Source organism: Polypterus senegalus, chromosome 13 (assembly GCF_016835505.1).
Source record: "Polypterus senegalus isolate Bchr_013 chromosome 13, ASM1683550v1, whole genome shotgun sequence".
Lineage (NCBI taxonomy): Eukaryota > Metazoa > Chordata > Cladistia > Polypteriformes > Polypteridae > Polypterus > Polypterus senegalus.
The window spans coordinates 122,573,673-122,597,277 of record NC_053166.1 but is presented as its reverse complement, the minus strand read 5'-3'; the positions used below and the strand labels follow the sequence as shown (position 1 = coordinate 122,597,277).

At 44.2% G+C, this 23,605-nt stretch overlaps 2 protein-coding genes across 2 annotated transcripts; one reads left to right on the top strand and one right to left on the bottom strand.

Annotated features, from left to right (window-relative positions):
* The first annotated feature begins 656 nt into the window (after positions 1-656).
* On the top strand, positions 657-23,518 carry slc5a10 (solute carrier family 5 member 10). The gene is made up of 15 exons (XM_039775601.1): positions 657-742; positions 1,427-1,498; positions 1,578-1,682; positions 2,114-2,173; positions 2,679-2,783; positions 3,811-3,916; positions 3,991-4,071; positions 4,256-4,461; positions 5,070-5,205; positions 14,964-15,071; positions 15,437-15,587; positions 15,790-15,958; positions 16,334-16,549; positions 22,818-22,923; positions 23,035-23,518. The coding sequence occupies exons 2-15, from the start codon at positions 1,484-1,486 to the stop codon at positions 23,223-23,225; spliced, it is 1,755 nt and encodes a 584-aa protein (XP_039631535.1). The 5' UTR covers positions 657-742; positions 1,427-1,483; the 3' UTR covers positions 23,226-23,518.
* On the bottom strand, positions 2,826-10,283 carry LOC120542880 (protein FAM83G). Its single transcript, XM_039775592.1, has 5 exons — positions 9,363-10,283; positions 7,448-7,615; positions 6,671-6,795; positions 5,482-6,577; positions 2,826-4,975 (listed from the first exon to the last, which is right to left on the bottom strand). The coding sequence occupies exons 1-5, from the start codon at positions 9,804-9,806 to the stop codon at positions 4,559-4,561; spliced, it is 2,250 nt and encodes a 749-aa protein (XP_039631526.1). The 5' UTR covers positions 9,807-10,283; the 3' UTR covers positions 2,826-4,558.
* Positions 23,519-23,605: the final 87 nt, after the last annotated feature.

Genomic DNA, 23,605 nt, shown 5'->3' with positions numbered 1-23,605 from the left:
GGGGGGTGGGGGGGTTTTGTGGCATGGCTATGCCTAGCAACACAGACAAACACTTGAGGCACTAGCATGCACTACGAACTCTGCCATCTGCTTTGCGGACGTTAATGTGGGGACTGTGTATGCCGTGTTTTTGCTGGCAGTGTTTGTGCAGCACTTCAGTCCATTAACTCTCGACACAGTCTGGCTGTAAACCACCTCCCCCATGACAGTGCAAAGAACAACAGACCTTCCAACACAGTGGGTGTGAGGGTGAGGCAGGCTACTTGGTAACTCATTCAGGTTTATCAGTTACCCCAGGAGCAGCAGGTTTTCCTGGCACCTTGCTGATCACTTGGTCTGACCACTTGCTCTGGCTGTTCTTATCCCAGTACACCTATTAGATGGTGTAGTCCAACTCACTGGATCACAGATGTTTCACGTGGCCGCGGACCATTAAGCTTTGGTGTCACACTTAGAACCTCGGGTGATCAAGTGGTGTCCTACTTGAGAAAACAAATTGGCCCTGGAAGTGGGCGGATTGTGGCTCTGCTCTGCTGAGCTGATGTGTTTAATCATCAATTTACTTGGTGCCTCTCAACTTAAGTGATCAGCATCTGAAACCTCAGCTCGTTTGTCCATTTCAGACGCCATCATGGACACCAACTCTACCTCGGTTTCCTCTGTTACTATTCAGAAGTTCAGTGTAGCAGACATTGTGGTTATTGTGGCTTATTTTGCGCTGAATGTCGCTGTGGGGATATGGGTAAGTTCAATTTACCGTGTGGGAGATAAATTGTGAGGGTCCAGATGTGCTTGTCTGGAGACCAGTGCTTTTCACTTGATCCTGAGGGTAAGTAATGACTGCAAACTGCGTTATGTTTCAGTTGAACTGAATGCTTGAACTTAAATTATTTATTGAGCCTAAATTCACAGGTTTTGTTTCTTTGTTTTCTTTTTTTATTTTATATATGGTTGTGTTTTTATTATTCAGACATCAGTGCAAATTAAGTGAGCAGCATGTATCCAAGTCAGCTGTTAAACAAAATACCTGGAAAGTACTGAGCTAGGCAGAGCAGGTACTTGCCATTGTGCCTCAGTGTGTTTACAGGCAGCTTTGTCCTCCGTTCATTATGAATTTACAGATTGAGAATACAGAACTGAAGTGTCAGCCGTGACCAAGGAGTTATTCCAACCAGGAATGGGAACTTGCAGCTGCTGCCACATGACACACTTGCAGGTTCTCAAGCATTAGTACCTGCACTGCTACTGTCAGATACTTTTTACTTTATAGTGACTTTCACCACAATGCCATCGCAAAGCAAGTTCCCATATAGGCCTCTTGGTTTGGGGTCCATGTAAGGAGGAGAGGGTTGCTTTTGTGTGGAGCTTTTGTTTGTCTTCAGAATGATCAAAGGCAGCCTGATTTTAAAAAAGCTTCCACTCTCAGTCCTCCTGCAGGGTCAGTCGCAACACTCTGAGTGGCTACTTTTTGGCTGGCAGGGACATGCAGTGGTGGCCGGTAAGTGTCAAATCTCTGATGTCTGACTGACGCAGTATAAAGGTTCTTTCTCACCCCTTTCCTCTTGTGTGTCTATTAGATTGGTGCGTCACTATTCGCCAGCAGTGAAGGATCAGGACTTTTCATCGGCCTGGCAGGCACGGGGGCCGCAGGAGGAATTGCTGTTGCAGGATTTGAGTGGAATGTGAGACCTCTTGTCAGTCCGTCTATATTTGGATAAAATAAAATTATGTATATCAAAAGTGTGTGATCACTTAAGATGACCCAGTGAGATGTGAGGGCATTACAGAACTGCCTGCATACAGGCAGCATGTGCTAAACAGACTATAAAGAAGGCTTTCATAAACTGCTAGCAGTGCCTTGCCAGCTCCTGACACTCACCACACCTTCCTTTCTTGTTCCTTTGGTTACATTTCAAGGCAGAGTAGCAGATTACATGTAAATAAATGAAAAAGAGCCGTGTGATGAACTACACAAAGGTATACAGGAAATAGGTGGTGCCCACCAGACGGGCCCTTGATAAAAGAAGATGGCCTGCAAAGCAATGTCTTCTGACGTCAGTCTTGCTTCTGTTGTCGGTTGAGTTGCTTTTCACAGTGTTTCTCCTTTTTGCAGGCCACCTATGTGTTGATGCTGCTGGCCTGGGTCTTCATTCCAGTGTACATATCATCGGGGGTAAGTGTGCTTGGTCAGCTCTCAAACTGCCAGCTGTGGACAAACTGGGCAGGCACGGTTTGCTTCAGTAGAGCTGGGCCAAGCATAGTCAGACTAACTGTATTATTTGTTATTTATGGGGTCGTACCAGGCTTGGTGACCTCAAACAAGTATATTTTGGTCAGGGTCACAACAACACTTAGTCATTTAAAAGCTGACCAGTTTGGACAAGGACATGTGGAACGATCAAGAATAGTCAGCCCCAACCCTACCAGCCTGGCCCGGGTCAGTGAATTGTAGGCAACTAAGAAAGCATTTTCTGGAATCCATAAATGGTTTGTTCTTAACACAACCATTAACACTAGAGCCTTATTCTAGTTTACATACGTTTAAAGCCAATAAAAAAAAAAAAATCCCATAAGCCCACCACCTCAATGGCATTGGCTGCTCCTTGAAATAATAGCAGTGACGGACTTAGTTGTGGGGTCACTTTGCTTAAAAAAATTGTCTGACTGCTTCCCTGCAGATCGTCACCATGCCAGAGTATCTGGGACGGCGCTTTGGAGGTGAGCGGATCCGCATGTATCTGTCGGCTTTGTCTCTGCTGCTGTCCATCTTTACAAAGATTTCGGTAAGACACTCGGCACCAACCACAGCATTTTTTTTTAAATAGTCTTTTTATTATTTTTTATAGAAACATTTCTTGTAGGCAAACAAGCAACTTCATAGCTGCATGCATTGGAGGTGGTGGCAGAGTAGGTACTGCCATCTTACTCTGTCACTAAGTTTCAAATTAAGAGATTGTTCCCAAATCTTGCTTATCACCCTCTGTGGGTCACAATATAGTCTCTGAAGGGACATAGATAAAGGACCAGTAGGTCACCAAGGGAGTCTAGCAGGCCACAAGAATGTGTGCTGAAGCAGGATGGCACACAGCTTTGGCATTGAGGGCACACTAGTGGGCTACATAATGGAGAAGAGGGTTCAATTAACATGAGGCCTGGCTGTCTAATTGTGGGAATTAGCTTCAGATATCCTTCACCCGTCTAGACCGACTCAGACCATGTGTGAGCAGGCCCAGGTTGGCAATATTCACATTATGTTCTCTGCTCCTCCCACCAGTTGGCGGACCCTCTCCACTCAGGGGGCCCACCAGCATGTGACCTTTGATCTGGTCACCGGCGTTCACATATAAAGCCTCCCCACTCCAAACCTTTACTTGCTGGGGACCCACCTGTGTATGACCAGGGCAGCCATATTCACGTATGAAGCGCTATCTGCCATCTACCTGGCTCATCCAGACTGACCTCCATCTAGAGTGTGGAAGAGGTCAATGAGGGCATGTCACCTTTGTGCTTGTCAGCAGTATTCACAATTAAAGGCCGCATTCCCTCTCTGACTCACCTTCTGCTTCAAAAGAGAGCAAATCGAATTGACATTTGAAATGGTCAACGATATTCACAATTACGAGGTTACTTATTCCCTCCCAGTCTGATCACCTACTTGAGGAGTGGAAAAATCTGAATGACCTTTGAAATGGTCAATAATATTCACAATTAAAAGTTTACCATTCTGGTTGGGACTGACCACCTACTTGAAGAGTGCCTTTTGGAATGGTCAGCAGTATTAATGTGTAATGGCTCCCTGTTCTCTTTCAGACTGATCTCTATTCTGGGGCCTTGTTTGTGCAAGTCTGCCTGGGGTGGAATCTCTATGTGTCCACTGTTCTTATGCTGGTGGTGACCGCTCTCTACACCATAGCAGGTATCTGCTAAGCAACAATATCCTTTTGTCTGGGAATGTCCCCAGTGGCCTAATGCTTTTCTATCTGTGCACAGGAGGCCTGGCCGCTGTCATTTACACGGACACTCTGCAGACATTTATCATGATTATTGGGGCCATTGTTCTCACCATTACGGGTAAGGCAGGTCATGTTCCTCCTCTTTTTTTTTTTTTTAATGGTGTTAGATTGTGACTGCTGAGAAAGGAAGCCAACCTGAAAGCCAATAGTGGCCTTATGAGTGTAGGCTGGCACTGTTTCAAACAGGTCCAACTAATTTTTTTCTTTTGTTATGGTGCCCATATACTGTGGTGCCTCAACAGCCTTCAGCAAGATTGGGGGCTACCAGAACCTTGAGGACCACTACCTGAGAGCAATCCCATCCAAGATCATCCCCAACACAACATGTCACCTCCCACGAGCAGATGCCATGCACCTTTTCCGAGACCCTGTGACTGGCGACCTTCCTTGGACTGGCATGACCTTTGGACTGACCATCCTAGCCACTTGGTATTGGTGTACCGACCAGGTAAGAATTAAGGGAGGGATGAGAATTGGGCATTTATAAAAATAAAATAAAAAAGGACCTGGTCAGTCCAGGGTCTAAATGTCCAATACTCATCCTACTAGACCACGTCCTTGCTCCTTGGTGACTCCAGTCGTGTCTTCCGCTGCATGGTGCCACCATGACTGGGCACCTTACCTTTAAGCAGTTTGACCTGGGACAGTTTGTTGTAGGAGATGCCAAAAGGCGTCCTCGAACTGTCAGTTTTCTGGAGGAGCCCGTCAGCCAGGTTGTGTCCACTGATTGATCTGTTTGGTGACATTGGTGGGCCAAAACCTGGCTTCCCACAGGCAAAGCCTTTGCTGTGCCAGTACCTGTGGCCTCCGATTACAGGTGCCATAGCCTTACTAGGTCTGTGGTAACTTCCTGGTTTGGCAATGACCACTTTTACTGGTCCTCTCGACAGCTTTTGCTGCTCCCATTCAGGCTGGGCGGTGTTAAATGGATAGCTGGTGATCAAATTGTGCAAGTGCTTTGTCTGCAAACAAGAAAAAAAGATGGACAATTAAAGACAGAACAGTCATACCACCCTGCATCAGCCTCATGGTGGTGATGACTTTTTATTTCTTCAGGTCATAGTTCAACGGTCACTGTCTGCTAAAAATCTGAGCCATGCAAAAGGGGGCTCCATCCTGGCAAGCTACCTCAAGATGCTGCCCATGCTCATCATCATCCTGCCAGGAATGATCAGCCGCGCATTGTACCCAGGTGAGAGATCATCATTGGCATAGGGGTGCAAATCATACAGTGTAACTACTGCCACGTATGAAGTTTTGTATTTTGACACATTATTTATCATGGCACCATTTTGCATGCTGATTTGATTTAGTGAGAATTTCACTGTACTCCATACAAGTGACTGCACTTCTAACTACTACCGAGGGCATGGGTACAAAAAATGTGGGTGTTAAATCAATCTGAAATACCAGTTGGCACAGACTAGAAGTGTATACTGGGCATACACAATAGTACACACAGACTCACCTTCCTCTGGTCTCGATGAAGCTCTCTCTGCTCCAGCCGCATTTCCCTTTGTTCTGGTCCTGCACTGCTCTGCTTCAACCTGGCATCAGCATCAGGAAGGCCATTGGGCAGATTTCCCTGCTTAGCACTTTCCAGGTCCTCACACTCAAAGTACTCCTCTGATGTTGATGAGATGCTGGAAACTCCATGCGGGCTGAATCCGCGGCCTCCGTCGTGTGCCTGTATTCTCAGCTCTTCACCAGGACCGCATGTGCGGTTATAGCCTATTGGGGTCTTTTGGAACTGTGTACCCTCAGATGAGTGATTCTTTTCTGACTCAACACCTAATTTCATAACCTCTGGAGAGTCTGTTTTTTGATCGCTAAATATTAACTGGACTGTCCGGGGTTTTGGAACGGGGGGCGCGGACAGGTTTGGCTTGTGTTCTGCCACCTGTGAGACTTTCTTTTGGCGCTCTTCCTCCTCCTTGGTGCTGTGGCTGGCCATCTCCCCTATGGGGTTGGAATCCTGAGACTCACTTTTTTCTTGGACTTTGATGGGCTTTTTAAAGCGAATGGCCTGGGATGTCTCAAAGAGTTGAGACCTCATGAGGTGTGCCTGGATGGGTTTGTTGACATCCCTGATGTTGATGAATCCAATGACATCACTTGGGGGTTCAGGGTCCGGCCAAGTCGGCAGGTAGTTGATCATGTTGGCACGCTCCAAGTCCAGAAGGCCAGGGTGAATGATGGCCGGTTCCTCTTTGGGCTCTGGGGCCTTGACTTTGGCCTTATTGCCCTTTGTGCTGTTGTCTTTGATGGGCTCACTGGTCTTTTCAGATGATGCCCCACCAGAACCAGTCTCCATGTTACTGGTCCTTACCAAAGCATATTTGGGGTTGATCATTTTGCGCACAACTTCAGCAGAAGGCAGTGCTGGCACGGGCACCTGTGGAGCCATCTCTGGCTCTGGCTCCTTCTCCAGACTGATCTGCTGCAGGTTCACACTCTTGGAAGTTAGGTAGAGGTCCCGAAACTGTTTGTCAAATATGTCCACTGCCTGGCCAGTGAGCACTGTGATCAAGTTCCTGTCCATTCTGGCTGCAGTCCACGTAAAGCTAGAGCAAGAAATAAAAAAACAAAAAAAAGTCTAAGACAATGGAATGGAATGGAATGGAAGGCCGACTCCTGGCACACTTTCATCATCTCACCTGTATGAGCCGGACACCGCCCGGTCTCCGTCCACAAACATGAACTTCTGGCTTAGCAGACCCCGGACTCTGAGGGATGCACGGGTGTGGAACTCGCATCCACGTGTGGCACGCACCCGCAGGTTCTGTAACACAGGCAAGAACAGGCTGGCATAAGGAAATGCTACAGTAAACCCCAGCAAACACTTAACTCTTGCATACCTTGCCTGCGGAACTACCTGCCAGTGTTTCATTCATTTTTCTATAGTGCCTTTCACCATGTGGTACAACTTTATTTACCCAATAAGTGCCCACACACACACACACACATATATATATATATATATATATATATATATATATATATATATATATTTATACACACACACAATAAGTTTGTTTCCCCTATTGAAAGTCACTGAATGAACTGTAACCTCAACCTTAATGCCATGCTGTGCACAACACACTCTAAGCCCTAAAGTCTGTCTGTTTTGGCAGCAACACAACAACAAAACTGAACCCCTAATAACTGGCGCAGTAAAACATTACTTGCCTGCAGAACAAGATTTTCTTGGCACAGAACTGCAGAGATACGCCCTGCTGTGCCTGGCCCTTAGGCAGGGTGGATCCTCAGCACCCAGCTCTCACTTTCACAGGGCTCAGGTGTTATCAGTCTATGGCCCATTTTTGCCTCCAGTTTATTTACTGGGGGAATCTGAAATCTGCTATCAATTGTGACTGAGGCTCAGCTGACCACAGTCACCCATTGCACTGCCATGTCAGATTGGCTTCACTCACCTTCATGTGTCCGGTGTGCATCCCAGCTCTCTCACACATTTGAAGGAAATGTGGCACACTGGTTTCTTCAGTTATAATGTAGACAGGAACTTTCCTCTTAAATCCGGCATCCAGGAGATCCTTAAAAATATCCACATCGGTAAAGAGATCCATGACCACAGCGATCACCTACAGAAGAATGAAGATGGGCAGTGAGAGGAGCCCAACCCAGCAAGAAGGAGAGAGAGAGAGAGCCAGACAATGCATTTGGTTATGCCCCTGTCCACCAAACTGGACTCTGAGGTTGATTACTACCTGGACGGCTTGGGGCTGGAAATAATAATTCAGCCCTCTGCATGTACTCACACTCAACTTCTATTATTTTTGTATCTGTCAGCAAATCTATTTAAACTTGGTACACAACATTTACAAACTCTTTTGTATTGATTATAACAATGAAAAGGCACTATGAATTGAAACCAGTTTATCTGGTTAAAATCTCGGCAGAATTTTATTTGTGAGGTTCAAATAGAACAATAGAAGAAGATCACCTATTGTAGTCACCCGCTTTCTCCAAAATAACATCAAGTAAAGTTTCAGAGGTCCCTAAACTTCAGCACTCTACACCAAGGGCATTTCTTGGATTTAGTGGTATCAGGGTCTTAACTCCTTTGTCTCGGCGTCTAGTCTTACCTTATGCTGTGTTTTAAATATTACACAACTTCTTAGCCGAGTGTCCTGCGAGTTGTTATACAGATGAGCATGTTTTTGAGTTTGTTGACCTACATAGCCCTTTGTGGGGTTTTAGCTCTTTTGTGGAAAATGGGGTCCCCTTTGGTTTGTTGAATTTGCTGATACTGAATATACGTATGATAACATACTGTATACAGAACCGAATGAAGAGATCTGGGGTTTAAGCCTCTGAAGACATCCCTCCTGACGTCAGTGCTCAAACCTTTTAAAAATAAAAAGGTGCTAAAGTGTTTCTTTATAGTGATGCCATAGGAGAACCATTTTTGGTTCCCTTAGGCACTATTCACATGAAGGTTCCAGAAATATCCTTAGACCAATAACAGGCTCCATAAATATCCATGAATTAATAACCGCAGATTTATAGCACACCAATGGGTTCCTTCATGGCTCTTGTTCTGAAAGCAGACTCCACTTGGTTGTTTCACAATAATTAAAATTAGGTATATAAGCAAGTTTCACATTTCTGTTATCATTTTAGCCCTAAAATATTGACTCAACATCAGGGACCTATTTTAATGACCTTAAGGTTAGTGTTTAGGTGAGGGGAAGGCCATCTCAAGTGGCGTCCGCTCTCTGAACAAGACCCTTCCTTCATTTTTGTTACATAAAATAACACACGTTAAAGTTCACATGTCATTGATATGTTAGTGTGCTGCTATAAAGATACCCGTTTTGTCCATTTATTATTAGGGACAGTTTCATATATAAAGAGCTATTTTCAAAACAAATGTTTCTTTGCCTAGAAATGGTTTAAGGAGGAACCACGCAACCCAGTAAAGTGTTGTTACGAAACTAACATTTTTAGGAGTACACCCCACTACTTTTTATAGTTTACCCTGTAAAAGTTTCCATCAGTGTCCCGGACTTCATATTGAAGAATTTATTTTAAAGCGACAGTCCTGCTAATCCCCTTTATAATTTTAAACAATTCAATCCTGTCCCCATCATATTCTCCTTTGCTTAAATTAACAAGGTTCCCCTTTTGTCTTCTCAGTCTGCAGTGGCCCTCTTAACCCTCACTTGTTCTCGCACAGCTAGATTGTCGGTGTTTCTACAGTGTGCTGCACTTTAATACAATGTGGATTGTTTTAGAAAGGCCGCCTCGTAAAGCGATGTACACATCTCAGATTGACTGATTAGTCGGCCCCAATGGCCGCCTGTCTGGCCCCTTCCGACCCCCTACCTTCTGCGCTTGCCCGATCATCTTCCGCACCACCTCTTTGATGTGCGCCTGCCCCTCCATAGGTGGCTGCGTGTACACGTTGGCTCGGGTCACGCCGCGGTACGATGAGATGTCCGGCCATCCTAAGTCCAGCTCAGGTATGGACACGTCAGATTTGTCCGGCCAATATTCCAAAGAGTCCTGATCCCCCTCTTCCGAATCGCGCTCCTCCCCTCCTGGGCGGTACTTTTCCACAAGCTCGGCGATCCGCTGAAGCTCGGGCTCCGAAAGGAAGTCCCGAATTTTAAGTTTTTGCACCTCGTCCCGAAAGGCCTGTGGACCGTTCTGTAGCAGCACCTCCAGTGCCAGTCGCTGCTCCTCACTGTAGAAGAACTCGGGCTTGCCCTCCGTGAAGCGCACATTCACGTGGTTATCGTCCAGACACTGAACCTGTGAGAGAGCCATGGCTGGGGGACTGCTCGCAGCCACTCAGTGTCGACACAAAGCGCCGGTTCACAAAACACAGCCGTCCCGTCACAGTCGCTGGCGCCGGCTCAGTCCGAGTTCCAACAAGCACACACCTCCTCTCTGCGTAGTGCAGATAATATCCACAGGGTCACTGAGTCCTCCCGGCAGCCCGGTTACTCAGCAGTCCAGACCGCTGCTTCTAGGTTATTCAGTAATTCAAATTATGGCGAAAGGATCGGTTCCTAGTCTAAATAGCAGCGCTATCTGGAGTATAGATCACGGTCGCCGGGTCACTTAGGAGTCCAGATGTTAGCTCCACAAAAACTTCCAGCTGTGCTGCGTAGATTCCATTTCTCTCTAAACCGCAAGCCTCGGCTCACATCGCGTACCATAATTGGGGCCGCTGGATACTGCTCAACATCCCAGTTCTGACGAAACAGAACTGCTTGTTACCGGCACTGCCGCCCGATCAGTTGAGAAGGCGTCTCCTTGGCCCGCCCAAGAGGCACACCCCGGTCAGGTGACATAGGAGCACACCTGGGGCTGATTCACTGTCTGGTCTTCCCGCCCCCACTTGGGCGGCTGTGACGCAGTGCTGATTCAGAAAAGGGTGCAGGATTCGTGAATTTTTGGAGCAGAACCCCCCACCACCTTACACCTCCACCCCACCCCCACCCCAAATCTTTTGTTTCTAGTTGTTCTCCTCCGGTTTCCCTGCTTTCCAGGACTTTGGAACAGTCAATCAAAATAAAAGTTTAACGAAGGAGGAGAACCCGTTAAAGTTTCTTTATTACACGTATATGGGTTTACTGCCACTACGGTTTCTCAAGTCGCGTTTGAGGATTCCGGGACACATAACTGCATAAGAAGGTTAGATAATAGATGGATATGTAAGTATATACTGTAGTTGTGGCGAAAAGATTCCGTCCACGCAGAAAATTAACATGATTGCGAGAAAAGGATTAGGCTTTCAAAGATTTTTACAACTGTTTTTTAGTTTAGCAGGGCGGTTGTACAACATAATAACCGTATTGCAAAAAAAGAAAAAAAAAAAACCAGAAATGTAGCAAACAAATGTTAATTTAGTATGAGCTTTCTGACAATATTCATACAACACAGCAGATATTTGGTTAAATGTCCCTTAGCACATTTCCCCTTGATCAGACACTTGTGGTAGCCTTCAACAGGCTTCTGGCAGAATTCATGTCGGACCTTTGACCACACAAGTCAAGTCAAATGGGCTTATATATTTACATTATACAGAGGTAGAAAATGAGATTTCTTAGGGCCACAATGAAATATTTAGACAATATATATGACAATTAGCAATACAAAGTGGGGCGGCACGGTGGCGCAGTGGGTAGTGCTGCTGCCTCACATTTACAGTAGGAGACCCAGGTTTGCTTCCCGGGTCCTCCCTGCGTGGAGTTTGCATGTTCTCCTTGTGTCTGTGTGGGTTTCCTCCAACAGTCCAAAGACATGCAGGTTAGGTGCATTGGCGATTCTAAATTGTCCCTAGTGTGTGCTTGGTGTGTGTGTGTCCTGTGGTGGGCTGGCACCCTGCCCAGGGTTTGTTTCTTGCCTTGCACCCTGTGTTGGCTGGGATTGGCTCCAGCAGACCCCCGTGACCCTGTAGTTAGGATATAGCGGGTTGGATAACAGATGGATGGATAGCAATACAAAGGAGTGGGTAATTTTACATAAGAGAATGCAGAACAAGGAACAACATCTGTGCAAATCAACATCTTATAGACAAACAGAAGTCAATGATGATAAATGAACAATGGACAAGGAATGCATAGGAATGAAGTACAGAAGAGTAATTTGATATGAGCCTATGATAAGGGGACACACTTGGGGACAGAGACTAACACAGAGTTCAGAAACCTGACTGCCTATGGGAAGAAGCTGTTATTCAGTTCGGCAGCGATGGTCCACAGGCTCCGTTACCTTCTGACAGATGGAAGCAAGGAAAGAGATAGTGGGAGGGTTGAGAGGGTTCACCCACAATTCTGGAGGCCTTACTGATGCAGTGTTTTATGAACAGGGCCGTGATGGAAAGGAGAGAAGTCCCAATGATGGCCTCCACAGTGCATAGTCTGTTGTAAGGACTCACAATCAGATGCATTACAGTTCATACCACATACCACACGGTGATGCAACAGGTTAGGACGCTTTCAGTGATGCCACTGTAGAATTTGGTGAGGTTATGGCCAGTTTACCTTCTTCAGAAATTGAAGTCACTGCCATGCCTTCTTTGTCAAGGAGGAGTATTAACAGACCATGTTAAGTCCTCTGCCAGGTGCACACCAAGGAATTTGGCACCCTTCATGTTCTCTACCGCCAAACCTTTGATATAAAGTGGAGTGTGGGCAGGGTGAGTCTTCCTGAAGTCCATGTTCATCTCTTTAGTTTTATCAAGATTTAGAGACAGGTTGGCTGCACTTGCACCAATCCATCAGCTCCTCCACTTCCCTTCTGTACATTGCCTCATCATCATTGCTGATGAGAACCACTACTGACCCGTTTTGGCAGAATTGGTACTGGTCAACCAAATTTATTGGTTTTCCTGGCATAGACATGACTTTTAAGCACATTCCACATAAATCATTGGGCCTGAAGTTAAGACACTATGGACGGCCATTCCAAAAGCTTAATGTTAGCCTGATATAATCATTCCAAAAGTAGCATTGATGTGTGTTTTCCTGTTGGAAGATCCGGTTTTGTCCAAGTTTCCTTCTTTATTACTTCATCCACTTTGTACAATTCACCAGACCGCAAAATGGTCCCAGAGCATGATGTTACCCCACCATGTTAGCACAGTGTTCTTGGAGTTGAATGCCTCACATTTTTCTCCTCCAAACATATCTATGGTTATTGTGGCCAAACAACTACAATATAATACAACTTTTATTTATTTATTTTTGCATAGTGTTCTTTACTGTGTGCAGACACAGTGAATTGTGGACAATTCTAAGTGTAGAAGATCAGCCCTATAACAGAGACAGACACCAGGACACACAGAAGTCCAAACACACATATTTATTTTGTCTTTCCTTTACAACATCTCACACAGCGCACCAATCAGCTAGAAATGCTCACAGTCCCTTCTTTTCTTCTCCTTTTCTCTATTGTTCTGCCGCCTCCCCTCCCATCCTCTCCTTTCCTTGCAAGCTCCGTCCTTTGCCTCCCGACTCCGGCTCCCTGAATGGAGTGAGGCAGTCTTTTTTATACTTCACCTGGACGTGCTCCAGGTGCTACATGATGACCTTCCTGCAGCACTTCCTGGTGTGGCAGAAGTACTGCAATCCATGGCTCCTTAATCATTTGGGCACCTCCTGGTGGTGGCCATGGGCCCCAACAGGGTTGAGTTTCTAAGCTCCGATCCCGTGGCTCCGAAGCAAACCAGGGCGGCTGCCCTCTCATGTCCCGGGGGAGGTGTTATTCCTCTCCTGGTCCTTCCATCCTCCAGGCGTCCCGGCTGGTAAGGAGCCCCAGCTGTCCACCACATAAGTTAAAATACAAGTACAGATTAAACTAAATACTAAATACAAAATGAGTACATATCTAAATATAGATTTGTTAATGCACAGAGAACAAGGTAGAAGCTGATTAAACATCAATGGAAACCAATAATGTCTTTCCATTAATTAATGAATGAACTATGGCCAGTTGGCAGTGGAGGAAATTAAAATTATAAAGGAGAAAGTCAAAAACTCGATCTTTCACTCATCTGACCATAAAACTTTCCTCCAGAAGGCATTTTCTTTATCATGTGATGAAACGCAAACTTTAGTCACGCTTAAAGATGTCCATTTTGGAGGATGGTGTTCTTTCTTGGTCAGCAGTGTCTCAGTCCACGGCGATCTAAAACTTGTGTGACTGTGGACAATGATGTTGGTGTTCCAGCAGCTTCCACTTCATGGCAAACCTGTTCCTTGGTGGTTTTAGGGCCTATTTCCTCTCAGCTAAGGATGACAGTTTGGGTCATCTTCCAGTCCTTGGCAAAGTGACAACAGTTCCAAATATCTTGTACTTATGAACAATTGTTTGAACTGAAGATCTTGGACTCTCAAGTTGTTTAGAAATGGTTTTATGAGACATTTCTGACCTGTGTAAATCTGCAATCTTCTTCGTCATGTGTGCACTGTACTCCTTGGACATTTCCATTGTAACGTGTGTTGGTTAGTCCAATGAGATTTGTCAAATGTTCAGCACAGAGAAGTTGCCAGTTGAAGTCAATGGTGATCAGTTAAGAGGCATCAAGTTAAAGCACATTTTGGGACTTTCAGCACCACCTAATAATCATCTAAGTAGGTGCATGTATATTTTTGACCATATCTTGGTTTCAGAAAATCCACAAAACATTAAAACCTGTTCACAAAATTTCAGATTTTTTTTTTTGTAATAAAGATCTATGTTGTACAGTCATTATCCCAGAAAAATAGCAATTGTGGAAATTATTGAAAGCCCAATACTGCACTGCACTGACATAAACGTCCATTACATGAACATATGTGAACTATTCATCACAACTGTACATAACACTTAAATGTAGCTTTGCACTTGAGTCTTTATGTCTGCGCTGGCAATCAGAGGGTCACCAGTTCGAATCCCATAAATGCCAGAAGTGATTCCACTTCGCTGGGCCCTTGAGCGAGGGCCTTAACCTGCAATGGCTCTGTCCTGGGTATGACGTTAACCTGCAAGCAGGTCCTTCAACTTGCAGGGAGAACTCGGAACTTGGTGGCAGGATTGGCACTCCAGCCACCGTAAAAAAACTCACACTGTTCAATTCCATCCAAACTAGCATGGTGCTGAGGTGTCACCTGTTGCACAGTTACACACAGGAGCAGTGCTCTTAATTGTGTGTGTGTGTGTGCCCTGCGAATGACTGATCGCTCTCTTGCACCCAGTGCTGATGACACCGGCTCATGCTAGCTCTCATCACACAGTATGAGATCAGGAAATAGATGGATGTGTACCAGTGTCCAGCTATAAAACCATTTATGGGTGGACTCATCTATCTGCTCAGAGTGCACCCTCTTTAGTGTGAAGTCATCATGGTAAGGTGGCATGAATGGCTTGCCACTTTTGATCTGATCTAGCACTTGCCACATTGCCCTTCTTCTCTGTTTGCTTTTGTTTTTCCAGACTCTGTTGCATGTGTGGATCCCATGGAATGTCTCCAAGTCTGCGGCTCAGAAGTGGGTTGCTCCAACATTGCTTATCCAAAACTGGTCATTGAGCTGATGCCCAGTGGTAATGGTGGCCATAGTTCTTGTTTACTGTTGATGACCTTTTTCTTCTGATGTCTTTCATGTTTTCTGCCTTAGGCTGGGAGGACCAAGATGTTTGCGGCTTTCTGCCAGCCTGTTCTTTTTTTTTTTTGCTGTGCTAAAGCGGCACCTTGTTTAGTAAGCACCTAAAAATAGGGCACACATTAAAAATATTTAGTGAGTCAGCAATAAATAAAAAGAACATGGTTGTGCAGAAGCACGCCTAGCAGACGTTCTCCTATATGAGACTCCAATAACAGGTTCTGTCCTCCGCTTTGGCACTTAGGTGCCCCTTTAGGGGTGGGTTCTTCTTTTTCCTGCCCTCATTGTGTTGTCCATACTCCACAGGTCTACGAGGGCTAATGATTGCTGTCATGATGGCTGCCTTGATGTCGTCTCTTACTTCAATCTTCAACAGCAGCAGCACCCTTTTCACCATGGACATCTGGAAGAAGTTCCGTAGGCGGGCCAGCGAGCGTGAGCTGCTTCTGGTGGGGAGGTGCGGCCCAAAGGGTGCAGGGTGACGGGGTTGGGATTTAAGGGCAATGACACATGCGGTGGCAGAAGCATCTGCGCTGGACCACCCTGGGTCATTAAGTTGATTTGAAATGACAGCCTGGAGAGGTATGGTTTGAGGGGGGTTTCTGGAGTGACATGTGCCCTTATCATATTCATGGCTCCCATTTGGATTTGTCCTGCAGAATTGTCACAGTCATTCTTGTGGTGGTCAGTGTTGTCTGGATTCCAATTTTGCAAAGCGCCAACAGTGGGCAGCTCTATGTTTACATTCAGTCAGTGACGAGTTATCTGGCTCCTCCGGTGACAGCTGTCTTCATCCTTGCAGTGTTTTGGAAGAGGAGTAATGAAGCGGTGAGTCTGTTTGAGTGTAACTGGCTGTTATAATGCCTTATTTTCAATTTGAGGTGCAGTAACACAGGATACATGTTGCAGGCGGGGTAGGAATATGGGCAGTTGTGTTGAGGAGCAATGTGGGGGTAAGGTAGGTTTAGGGGTGAGGTGGGAAGGGTTATGCTGGTGGATGCAGGTTTGTGAACATACTGGGTGGGGCTTTTACTTGCCTGAATTAATTATATACTTGCATGCCATCATCTCATCACTGTTAGCATAGGTTGCTGCTCCTTGGCTCACCCAGACGCACCAGAGCCTTGTGTGCCATATCTGAAGAATGGAATTTGGAGCAATTACATGATGGGGTTTGTAAATTATCAAGCTTCTTTGTTTCAGGGAGCGTTTTGGGGTCTCATGGTTGGCCTGGCAGTTGGACTGACAAGGATGATCATGGAATTCATTTATCCACCACCCCGCTGTGGTGTCTTCGATCCCAGGCCATCGGTCTTAAAGAATGTCCACTATCTGCATTTTGCTATCATTCTTTGTGCTCTGACGGCTGTTGTGATTGTGGTGGTCAGTCTGCTGACAGAACCGCCCACTGCAGTACAGGTGAGGTTCTAAATACGTTGATCTGTCACATGCTAGCTGGACAGGTGCCATTAGGGCTGCAGGGGTCAGTTAAATGAGGGTACGAGGGCACCCAAGTGAACTTGGTGAGTAGCTGGAAAATGGATGGTGGGTGTGGGGTTGTCAAAATTGTAGATCTGATCACAAGGACATGAATGCAACTAGTCTGGTGTGCATGTGTTACAGAAAAAAGAGATGTCCAATGCTGTAGATGTGAGTGATAGATGAGAGGATTTGATGCGAAGGGACTATACGAGCATATTGGGGCAAGATGGTGAGGGATGCAGGTGTCCATGTGAGAAACCAGGTAGAGAGGTGCTCAGGTGTGTTGGGCTTAGTGGAGGGAAGGGCATGTGTGAACATTGTATCACAAGCCAAGTAGAAAAGTGTTCGGGTATGGCAGTTACAAGGTAAGAATAGAGGTGGGTAGGAAGGTGCTCATGTATGGCTGGGCAGAAATCAGCAAAGGTGCCCAGATATGCCACAAGTGTTGAGGTCAATGGGACAAATGGTTAGGTTTGGGTGTCACGCAGTGAGCAAAGTGGCTTAAATGTATCAGGAGGTGAATGAAGGAAATCCTCAGGTGAGAGTTTGTGTGTGTGTGTTAGTAGGGGGCGAGGAGACATGCTTAGATGTTTGTATTTTAAACGGTGGTTCGAGAGGTGGTAAGATGTATATGTTGCAGTCAGGATGGACACATTCCTTTTGGGCACTTTAAGCAAAACATAATTGTGCCACCTTCTTTGAACTTACATCACAACTAATAGACATCCATCCATTCATTTTGAACAGGGTTTGGGAAAAGCTGAAGCCCATTCCCATTTGCTTTCCAGTGTTTGCACACACATACTGTACACACACATTCACAGAGTAAATGTTATAGCTCTATGGCACTCCCGCTTTTGTCACTCATTTAGTGTGCTATAGGACAGACATGGCAACCAGATTGTGCCGGAGGCTTTAATGATGGTTCCACATACATCATCAGCCAATGCAAATCTGTTGGTAATGCACCTTCTCTGTCACGCATGTCCCCAGAGGTCTATGGAGGAAAAATAATTGTACACAAACCAGACTGGCAGCGTACTTAACTAAAAAGCATAATTACATTCATTAGTATTATTACCTTAATCCATCTTAGCTTTCAGAAGTGTGCACGCCAGATCTTCATGATTATAACGGTCTTAGCGGCATCTTCTGTTTCAGTGTTTTTTTGCGCCAGCTCATACTCTTGGCAACACACAGCCCTTACATTAGGCCTGTCCTCTGTCATTATACTGCCATGATCAATCAAAATTCCCTCACTCTGTAACGTTCGCTCCTGGTCCGTCTCTGAGCAGAACTCTCTATGCCTGCTGTTGCTTGCACGGAAGCAAAGTTTCTAGTGGAATCAGTGACTTAACAATGGTGGATTATCATTCTTTGCTGAGTCTGAGCCAAGGGATTTTAAGAATGAGCCTTAGTGCTGTTGGAGTGCCAGCTTTGTTAACAGTCTCTTCTTGTATTTGCAATCACAGTTTTGAAAGCATTGTGAAATGCTCCACTTTGTTGTTGACGGATAATACCTTACTCCATTGATCAACTTTCCTAAGCAACTCTGCACAGCAGGAGAGAAGTTTAGAAGGATGACATGTTCTGCCATTGAGTTCCCAACAGGTTGCCTACCATTTAAAGTGCTACATTTGGCCACCTTGGCCCAAGTGCTGCTCTAACCAGTCGCTTAGTTCACCTACACATAATGTGACATGATCAGACTTTAGTTTTTGATTTTGTTTTATAAATTCTCCATGACTTCAAAAAACAATTTGAACCTTGTTTCAGTGTTTTTTTAAAGAAGAAGGCATCTTGTGCTCACATCTGTTTTTAATAAGCACATACGAAATCTGACAAATGAAAAAATACCATTCAGTTGATCAGACTCGTTTCTTTAACTAATAGCTAAGCTATCCCAATATTTCATCCAGATACCTCTTAATGATGTTAAAAATAAGCAAAATTCTCCAGCAATGTCATGTTGTTTTTCTTATGGGTGCCGTCATTTTGAGTTTTTTTTTGTTGTTGATGGATGCTAAACCATTGCTAGACAAGGTCAACCAGCAGTGTGCATTGTGTAATGTATCTGGGACAAGGGAATAAAGGTCACATCGTAGTTGTCCTTGGCTGGATTCAACTCACACCTTACAACTATTATTCCTTTGATGTTTTCAAAAATTACTCATTAACGAATTATGACCTTACTTTTTGACTGTGATTGAAGATTAATGTTTTGGCCCAATGTTTTTTTTTTGTGTATTTTTATTGGCTTTCAAATTTTTTTACCCTCTCTACTTGATTTCTGTTACACATGTTAAGCCTTTGGTTATTTGCTTTTTTCGCTTGTTACTTTGGTTGCAGTTCATCTTGTGATTCCTTTTTTAGCTAAATTCTGCTGCTAGTCCATGCAGTCAGGTGAGTTGTATTTGTCTGTGTGCTGAGCTTAGAGGTATTCACACAAATTGGGGGGCAATGCTGAGTGTTAGGAGCTATATACATATAGTAGATCATCAGATGCTTATTTCTGAAGGTGAGCTGGGAGGTACTGAGGTGTGTGTGGGTCAGGGCACAAATGAAATGAAGGCCAAGTTTATGTCACAAGGTGAAATATTTAGATGTGCGTGACATGAGGTGGCTGAGTTTTCTCATTTATACCTTCCCAATAGGTAATATCTTTTGACACCATGGTATTAAATTTCATTTTTGCACAGCTATATCTGTCCACTAAATCCACTTCTGTTTTCCCTCCAGATACTCTTATGGCATGTCTCCAAGACATTAAGTCATGGACGACTCTCAGTTTTCTCCAACTAAACAGCAATAAAACTGAGGTGCTCATCCTTGGTTCTAAATCCACACTTGCTAAGGTTAATCATTCTTCTACTTTAATTAACAATATTAACAAAAACATCTCTTTTCAGGTTAATAGCCTGGGCGTCATTCTAGATAGATAGATAGATAGATACTTTATTAATCGCAAGGGGAAATTCACATAATCCAGCAGCAGTATACTGATACAAAAAACAATATTAAATTAAAGAGTAACAAAAATGCATGTAAAACCAGACAATAACTGAATAATGTTAGCATTTACTCCCCTGGGTGGAATTGAAGATCTAGACAGTAATTTTTCTATTTCTTCCCATATAAGTAATGTTTCTCGGACTGCCCTAGTCATCTCATGTATAGATTACTGTAATGCTCTTCTATCTGGCTTCCCACAAAAACCTATCTATCGCTTACACCTTCTTCAAAATTCTGCTGCTAGGATAATAACCTGCTATTCTAAATCCACTGACATATTACACTTATTCTCTCTCAACTTCACTGGCTCCCTGTTAACTACAGAATACAATACAAAATACCGCTGTGAACATTTAAAGCTCCCCCCTACATCACTGATCTCCTACACACTTACACTCCCTCTCGCTCACTCAGATCCTCATCTGCTGCTCTACTTTCTGTACCACACATCAGACTCTGTTCTTATTGTTATTTTTTCTTTTGGCGGTCCATCATTTATAATAATAAGTGAGAAAAACTAGAGAAGTTCTATATAAGGCAATTAATACATAGCATAGTGCAGTGTTGAAAATGTATTGCCATTTTTTTATTTTATTGATTTTATTGTAATCACACAACATTCCATGCAGATAGATCAATTAACAATTAACAAGTGAATAAAGATAATGGAGAAGAAAAAGAAATGGGGAGAGAATCTGCTTCTTCAGTGCTTTAAAAGCTTATTCTAAAATGTTATTAATTAGATCCTGCCAGGTTTTGAAAAAGTTCTGCACAGATCCTCTAAGTGAGAATTTGATTTTTTCCAGTTTCAAATAGTATACATCAGTTACCCACTGACTTTACAGAGGAGAGTTAGGATTCTTTCAGTTGACCAAGATAAGTCTGCGTGCCAATAGTGTAGTAAAGACAATCACAGTTTGTTTGTCCTTCTCCACTTTAAGCCCATCTGAGAATCAACGAAACACGGCTGTTAATGGGTTAGAAGGGATTGTGACACCAAGGCTGTCTGAAAGGCATTTAAAGGTTTTGGTCCAGAATGATGTTAATTTGGTACATGCCCAAAATCAATCTATCGGAACTCGAGCATCTCTCATAGTGCTCCACAGCTCTGGAATTCTCTTCCCTCTCATATTCTTCAACTTGATTCAATAACACATTTTAAAACTGCCCTCAAAACTATGAATTTAACATGGTTACTGCCTGTTATCTTTGTTTGTTTGCTACTACCTCTGTACCTTATTGCTTTTTGATTGATCGTTCTCTTTGTTTTTTTGTATTAAAGTTGTTTAATTTCATTGTAAGGTGACCTTGAGTGTTAAGAAAGGTGCCTATTAAATAAAATGTATTATTATTATTATTATTATTAAAGTCGTGCTTCAGTGTGGAGAGATTTTAAAAGTTATTTATCATCCCTCTTGGGGCTAACATTTATTTTGTTTGTGAGGAATTACCGGTATGTCTTTCCTTGTTCAGTATCTTATTGGTTACGTTTTGTAATTTTATTTGTCTCTTGGGAAGAGTTAATTATTTTTACAATTATTATAACATTTATTTACTGTATCGGCATTTTGTGTTTCAGTTGCCGACGACCCTTCTGATTGTTGAGGGGTGTAAGCCCTGCACAGCATGACGATTTAATCATTAGTGCGACACTGTGAATAATGGCAGGATGCAGCTCCTGGTATTTAGTTCTTAAAAACAAAAGACTAAACCTTTGCTTCATTTCTCATTCTTGTGGTATTCTGAATCATTGTGTGCCCTTTTTGACTACAAGTTTGTTTTGTGTTTTGGCTAAAGTCTTTCGGTTATTCTAGTCTTTTTGGTTATAGTTGTCCTTCTATCCGTGACTATGATTTAATTCCTGTTCCTGTTACTGTCTCTCCTTTCTCACTGTCAGCATTTAATCAGTACAATCAGGAGGTGACTACAATTGTGTTCACGGGTTGTATGTCAAGAGATGTCGAAGTGTGTATGTCAGGTGCAGGAGTGCTCAGGTGTGTGCTTGTGCATGTCATAAGCCAAGTAAAGAGGTGCCCAACAGACAAGACACAGCTAGGGAGACATAGGCATGCAGGTGTGCTGGGAGCTCGGTGGAGAAGTGCTCAGATGTGTGAGTGTTATGGGATCAGTGGTGAAATGGTCAGGAGTGTCACAAGGCAGAAGGAGAAGTGCTCGGTGTGTGCCTGTTGGGTACAAAGAAGATGTATAGACAGAGAAGTGTTATGTTTAATTGATTTGCTGAAGCTCTAGGAGGCAGCAATAAAAGCAGATGGCCAAAGAGGTGCATAAGGTGTTATTTATCTGGATTTTAAGAAGGCTTTTTATAAGATCTCACGTGACGCTCTAGGCACCAAACTGAAAGTAATGGAAATTGAGGGAGCTCTGTGTAGATGGGTGCAAAACTGGCTAAAGCGGAGGGAACAAAGGGTTAGGATGTGAAGAACTTTATCAAAATGTGGTGATGTTAAAATAGAGTGCCTCAGAGATCAGTACTGAGGCCACTGTGATCTGGGCAGAAATAGGAATAATAAGATAGTTAAGTACTGCAGATGATAACAGGCGATGCAAAATGGCAGATAATTTAGAATCAGATGGCACACTACACGAGACAGACAGACTTTGACAAAGTACAGCAGACTTGTGTCAGATCATCTTTCATTTTAAGAATATTAAAAGCATAAAGGAAGTAGAGATTTTAGATGTGAATACACAATGGGAGGTCTGAAATTTGAAAGCACTCTTTATGGGTAGGGCTTTGCACAAACATTGGAAAGGACCAGAGAAACTTCACATAATTTACTAAGTAGTGTGGCTGAGAGCAGGACATTAGGGATCTTGATCTTGATGTTTTTTGGAGAGTCAAGGATTCATAGGATTAGTGAGCTTTTTGGGCTGAATTTGGATTTGGAGGTGGGTTAGTTTTTCAGAAGGCAGTAAGCGAGGGGCTTAGGTATGTGTTAATTTCCAGGTACACAGGGGACTCAGGTTTGTGTCAGTTCAACAACAAGATGCTCATTTGAGTGTGTAAGGAGTATTCCAGCAAGGTGTATATGTTTGTTACAAGGTGGGTAAATGGGTGACATGTGCAGGGAGGTGGGTGTGTGAAGGACCACCTGCATGTATGATCTAGCATCATAGTTTTACATTGTTTTCATGGTACCTTATGTCTGTGACACTTGTCGTTTGGTCTCAGATCCGGAGCCTGACCTGGTGGACCCTGTCACGAGAGCAAGTGACTCCTGGAATGAACATGCAGAAGGTATCCGCATCAGTGTCACCTCCAAGTGAGAGAGTGACAGGTACGTTTTCTTCAGTAAAGTCTGTTCCAGGGCCACTATTGTACAGTGTGTTGAAGTGGGTACTGTATAGGCGCCACTAGGTTGTCATCATTTTCCTGTACTTGTCTTCAGCTGTGGACTCTGAGGCTCAAAAGCCCCGCTCCTGGATGGCAGTGATCTGTGGGAACAACCGTAAGGAGGAGAGCCAAATACAACCAGCACACCTTGACACCTATGAGAGTCCCTTCTGGTCCCGGTTCTGCTGCATCAATGCCATTATCCTCATGTGCATTAATGTTTTCTTCTATGCATACTTTGCTTAAAGCTTTTCTGTCCATTGGCCTTGGTGCAACAATAAGGTGAAGCACATACCTGGGAATCAGGTACCCTGCAGTTGGTACAGCCAGCAGGAATGGGCCTCAAACTGCTAGCAGAGATCCCACATACCCATCCTGCTTTCTGTGGCATCATCGCAGGGCCTGCCTCACTGTGGACATTGGCATCGGCTGGACTTGTGGGTTGCCTGAAGTAGTCCAGCCAGGCATGGAATGAGATGAAAAGGCCACCCATGAATGTATTCATTGTGTTGGTATTAAACCAGTAAGAATCCCCCAAATGTGCATTTGCTTTGTCTTGTGGATACAAAGAGTAGAGGACATCATCCCACAATAGACTGTTGCTCCTCACATGTCATTATGGGGTG

Bases quoted from the DNA above. Each gene is read 5' to 3' on its own strand.
- slc5a10 (XM_039775601.1), top strand. The intron at 2,784-3,810 runs GTAAGACACTCG...GTTCTCTTTCAG, and splicing joins CCATCTTTACAAAGATTTCG to ACTGATCTCTATTCTGGGGC. The intron at 16,550-22,817 runs GTGAGGTTCTAA...GTTTGGTCTCAG, and splicing joins AACCGCCCACTGCAGTACAG to ATCCGGAGCCTGACCTGGTG.
- LOC120542880 (XM_039775592.1), bottom strand. From the start codon at position 9,806: ATGGCTCTCTCACAGGTTCAGTGTCTGGACGATAACCACGTGAATGTG. The intron at 7,616-9,362 runs GTAGGGGGTCGG...ATTCTTCTGTAG, and splicing joins TGATCGGGCAAGCGCAGAAG to GTGATCGCTGTGGTCATGGA. The intron at 6,796-7,447 runs GTGAGTGAAGCC...CCTGTGTTACAG, and splicing joins TGCACACCGGACACATGAAG to AACCTGCGGGTGCGTGCCAC.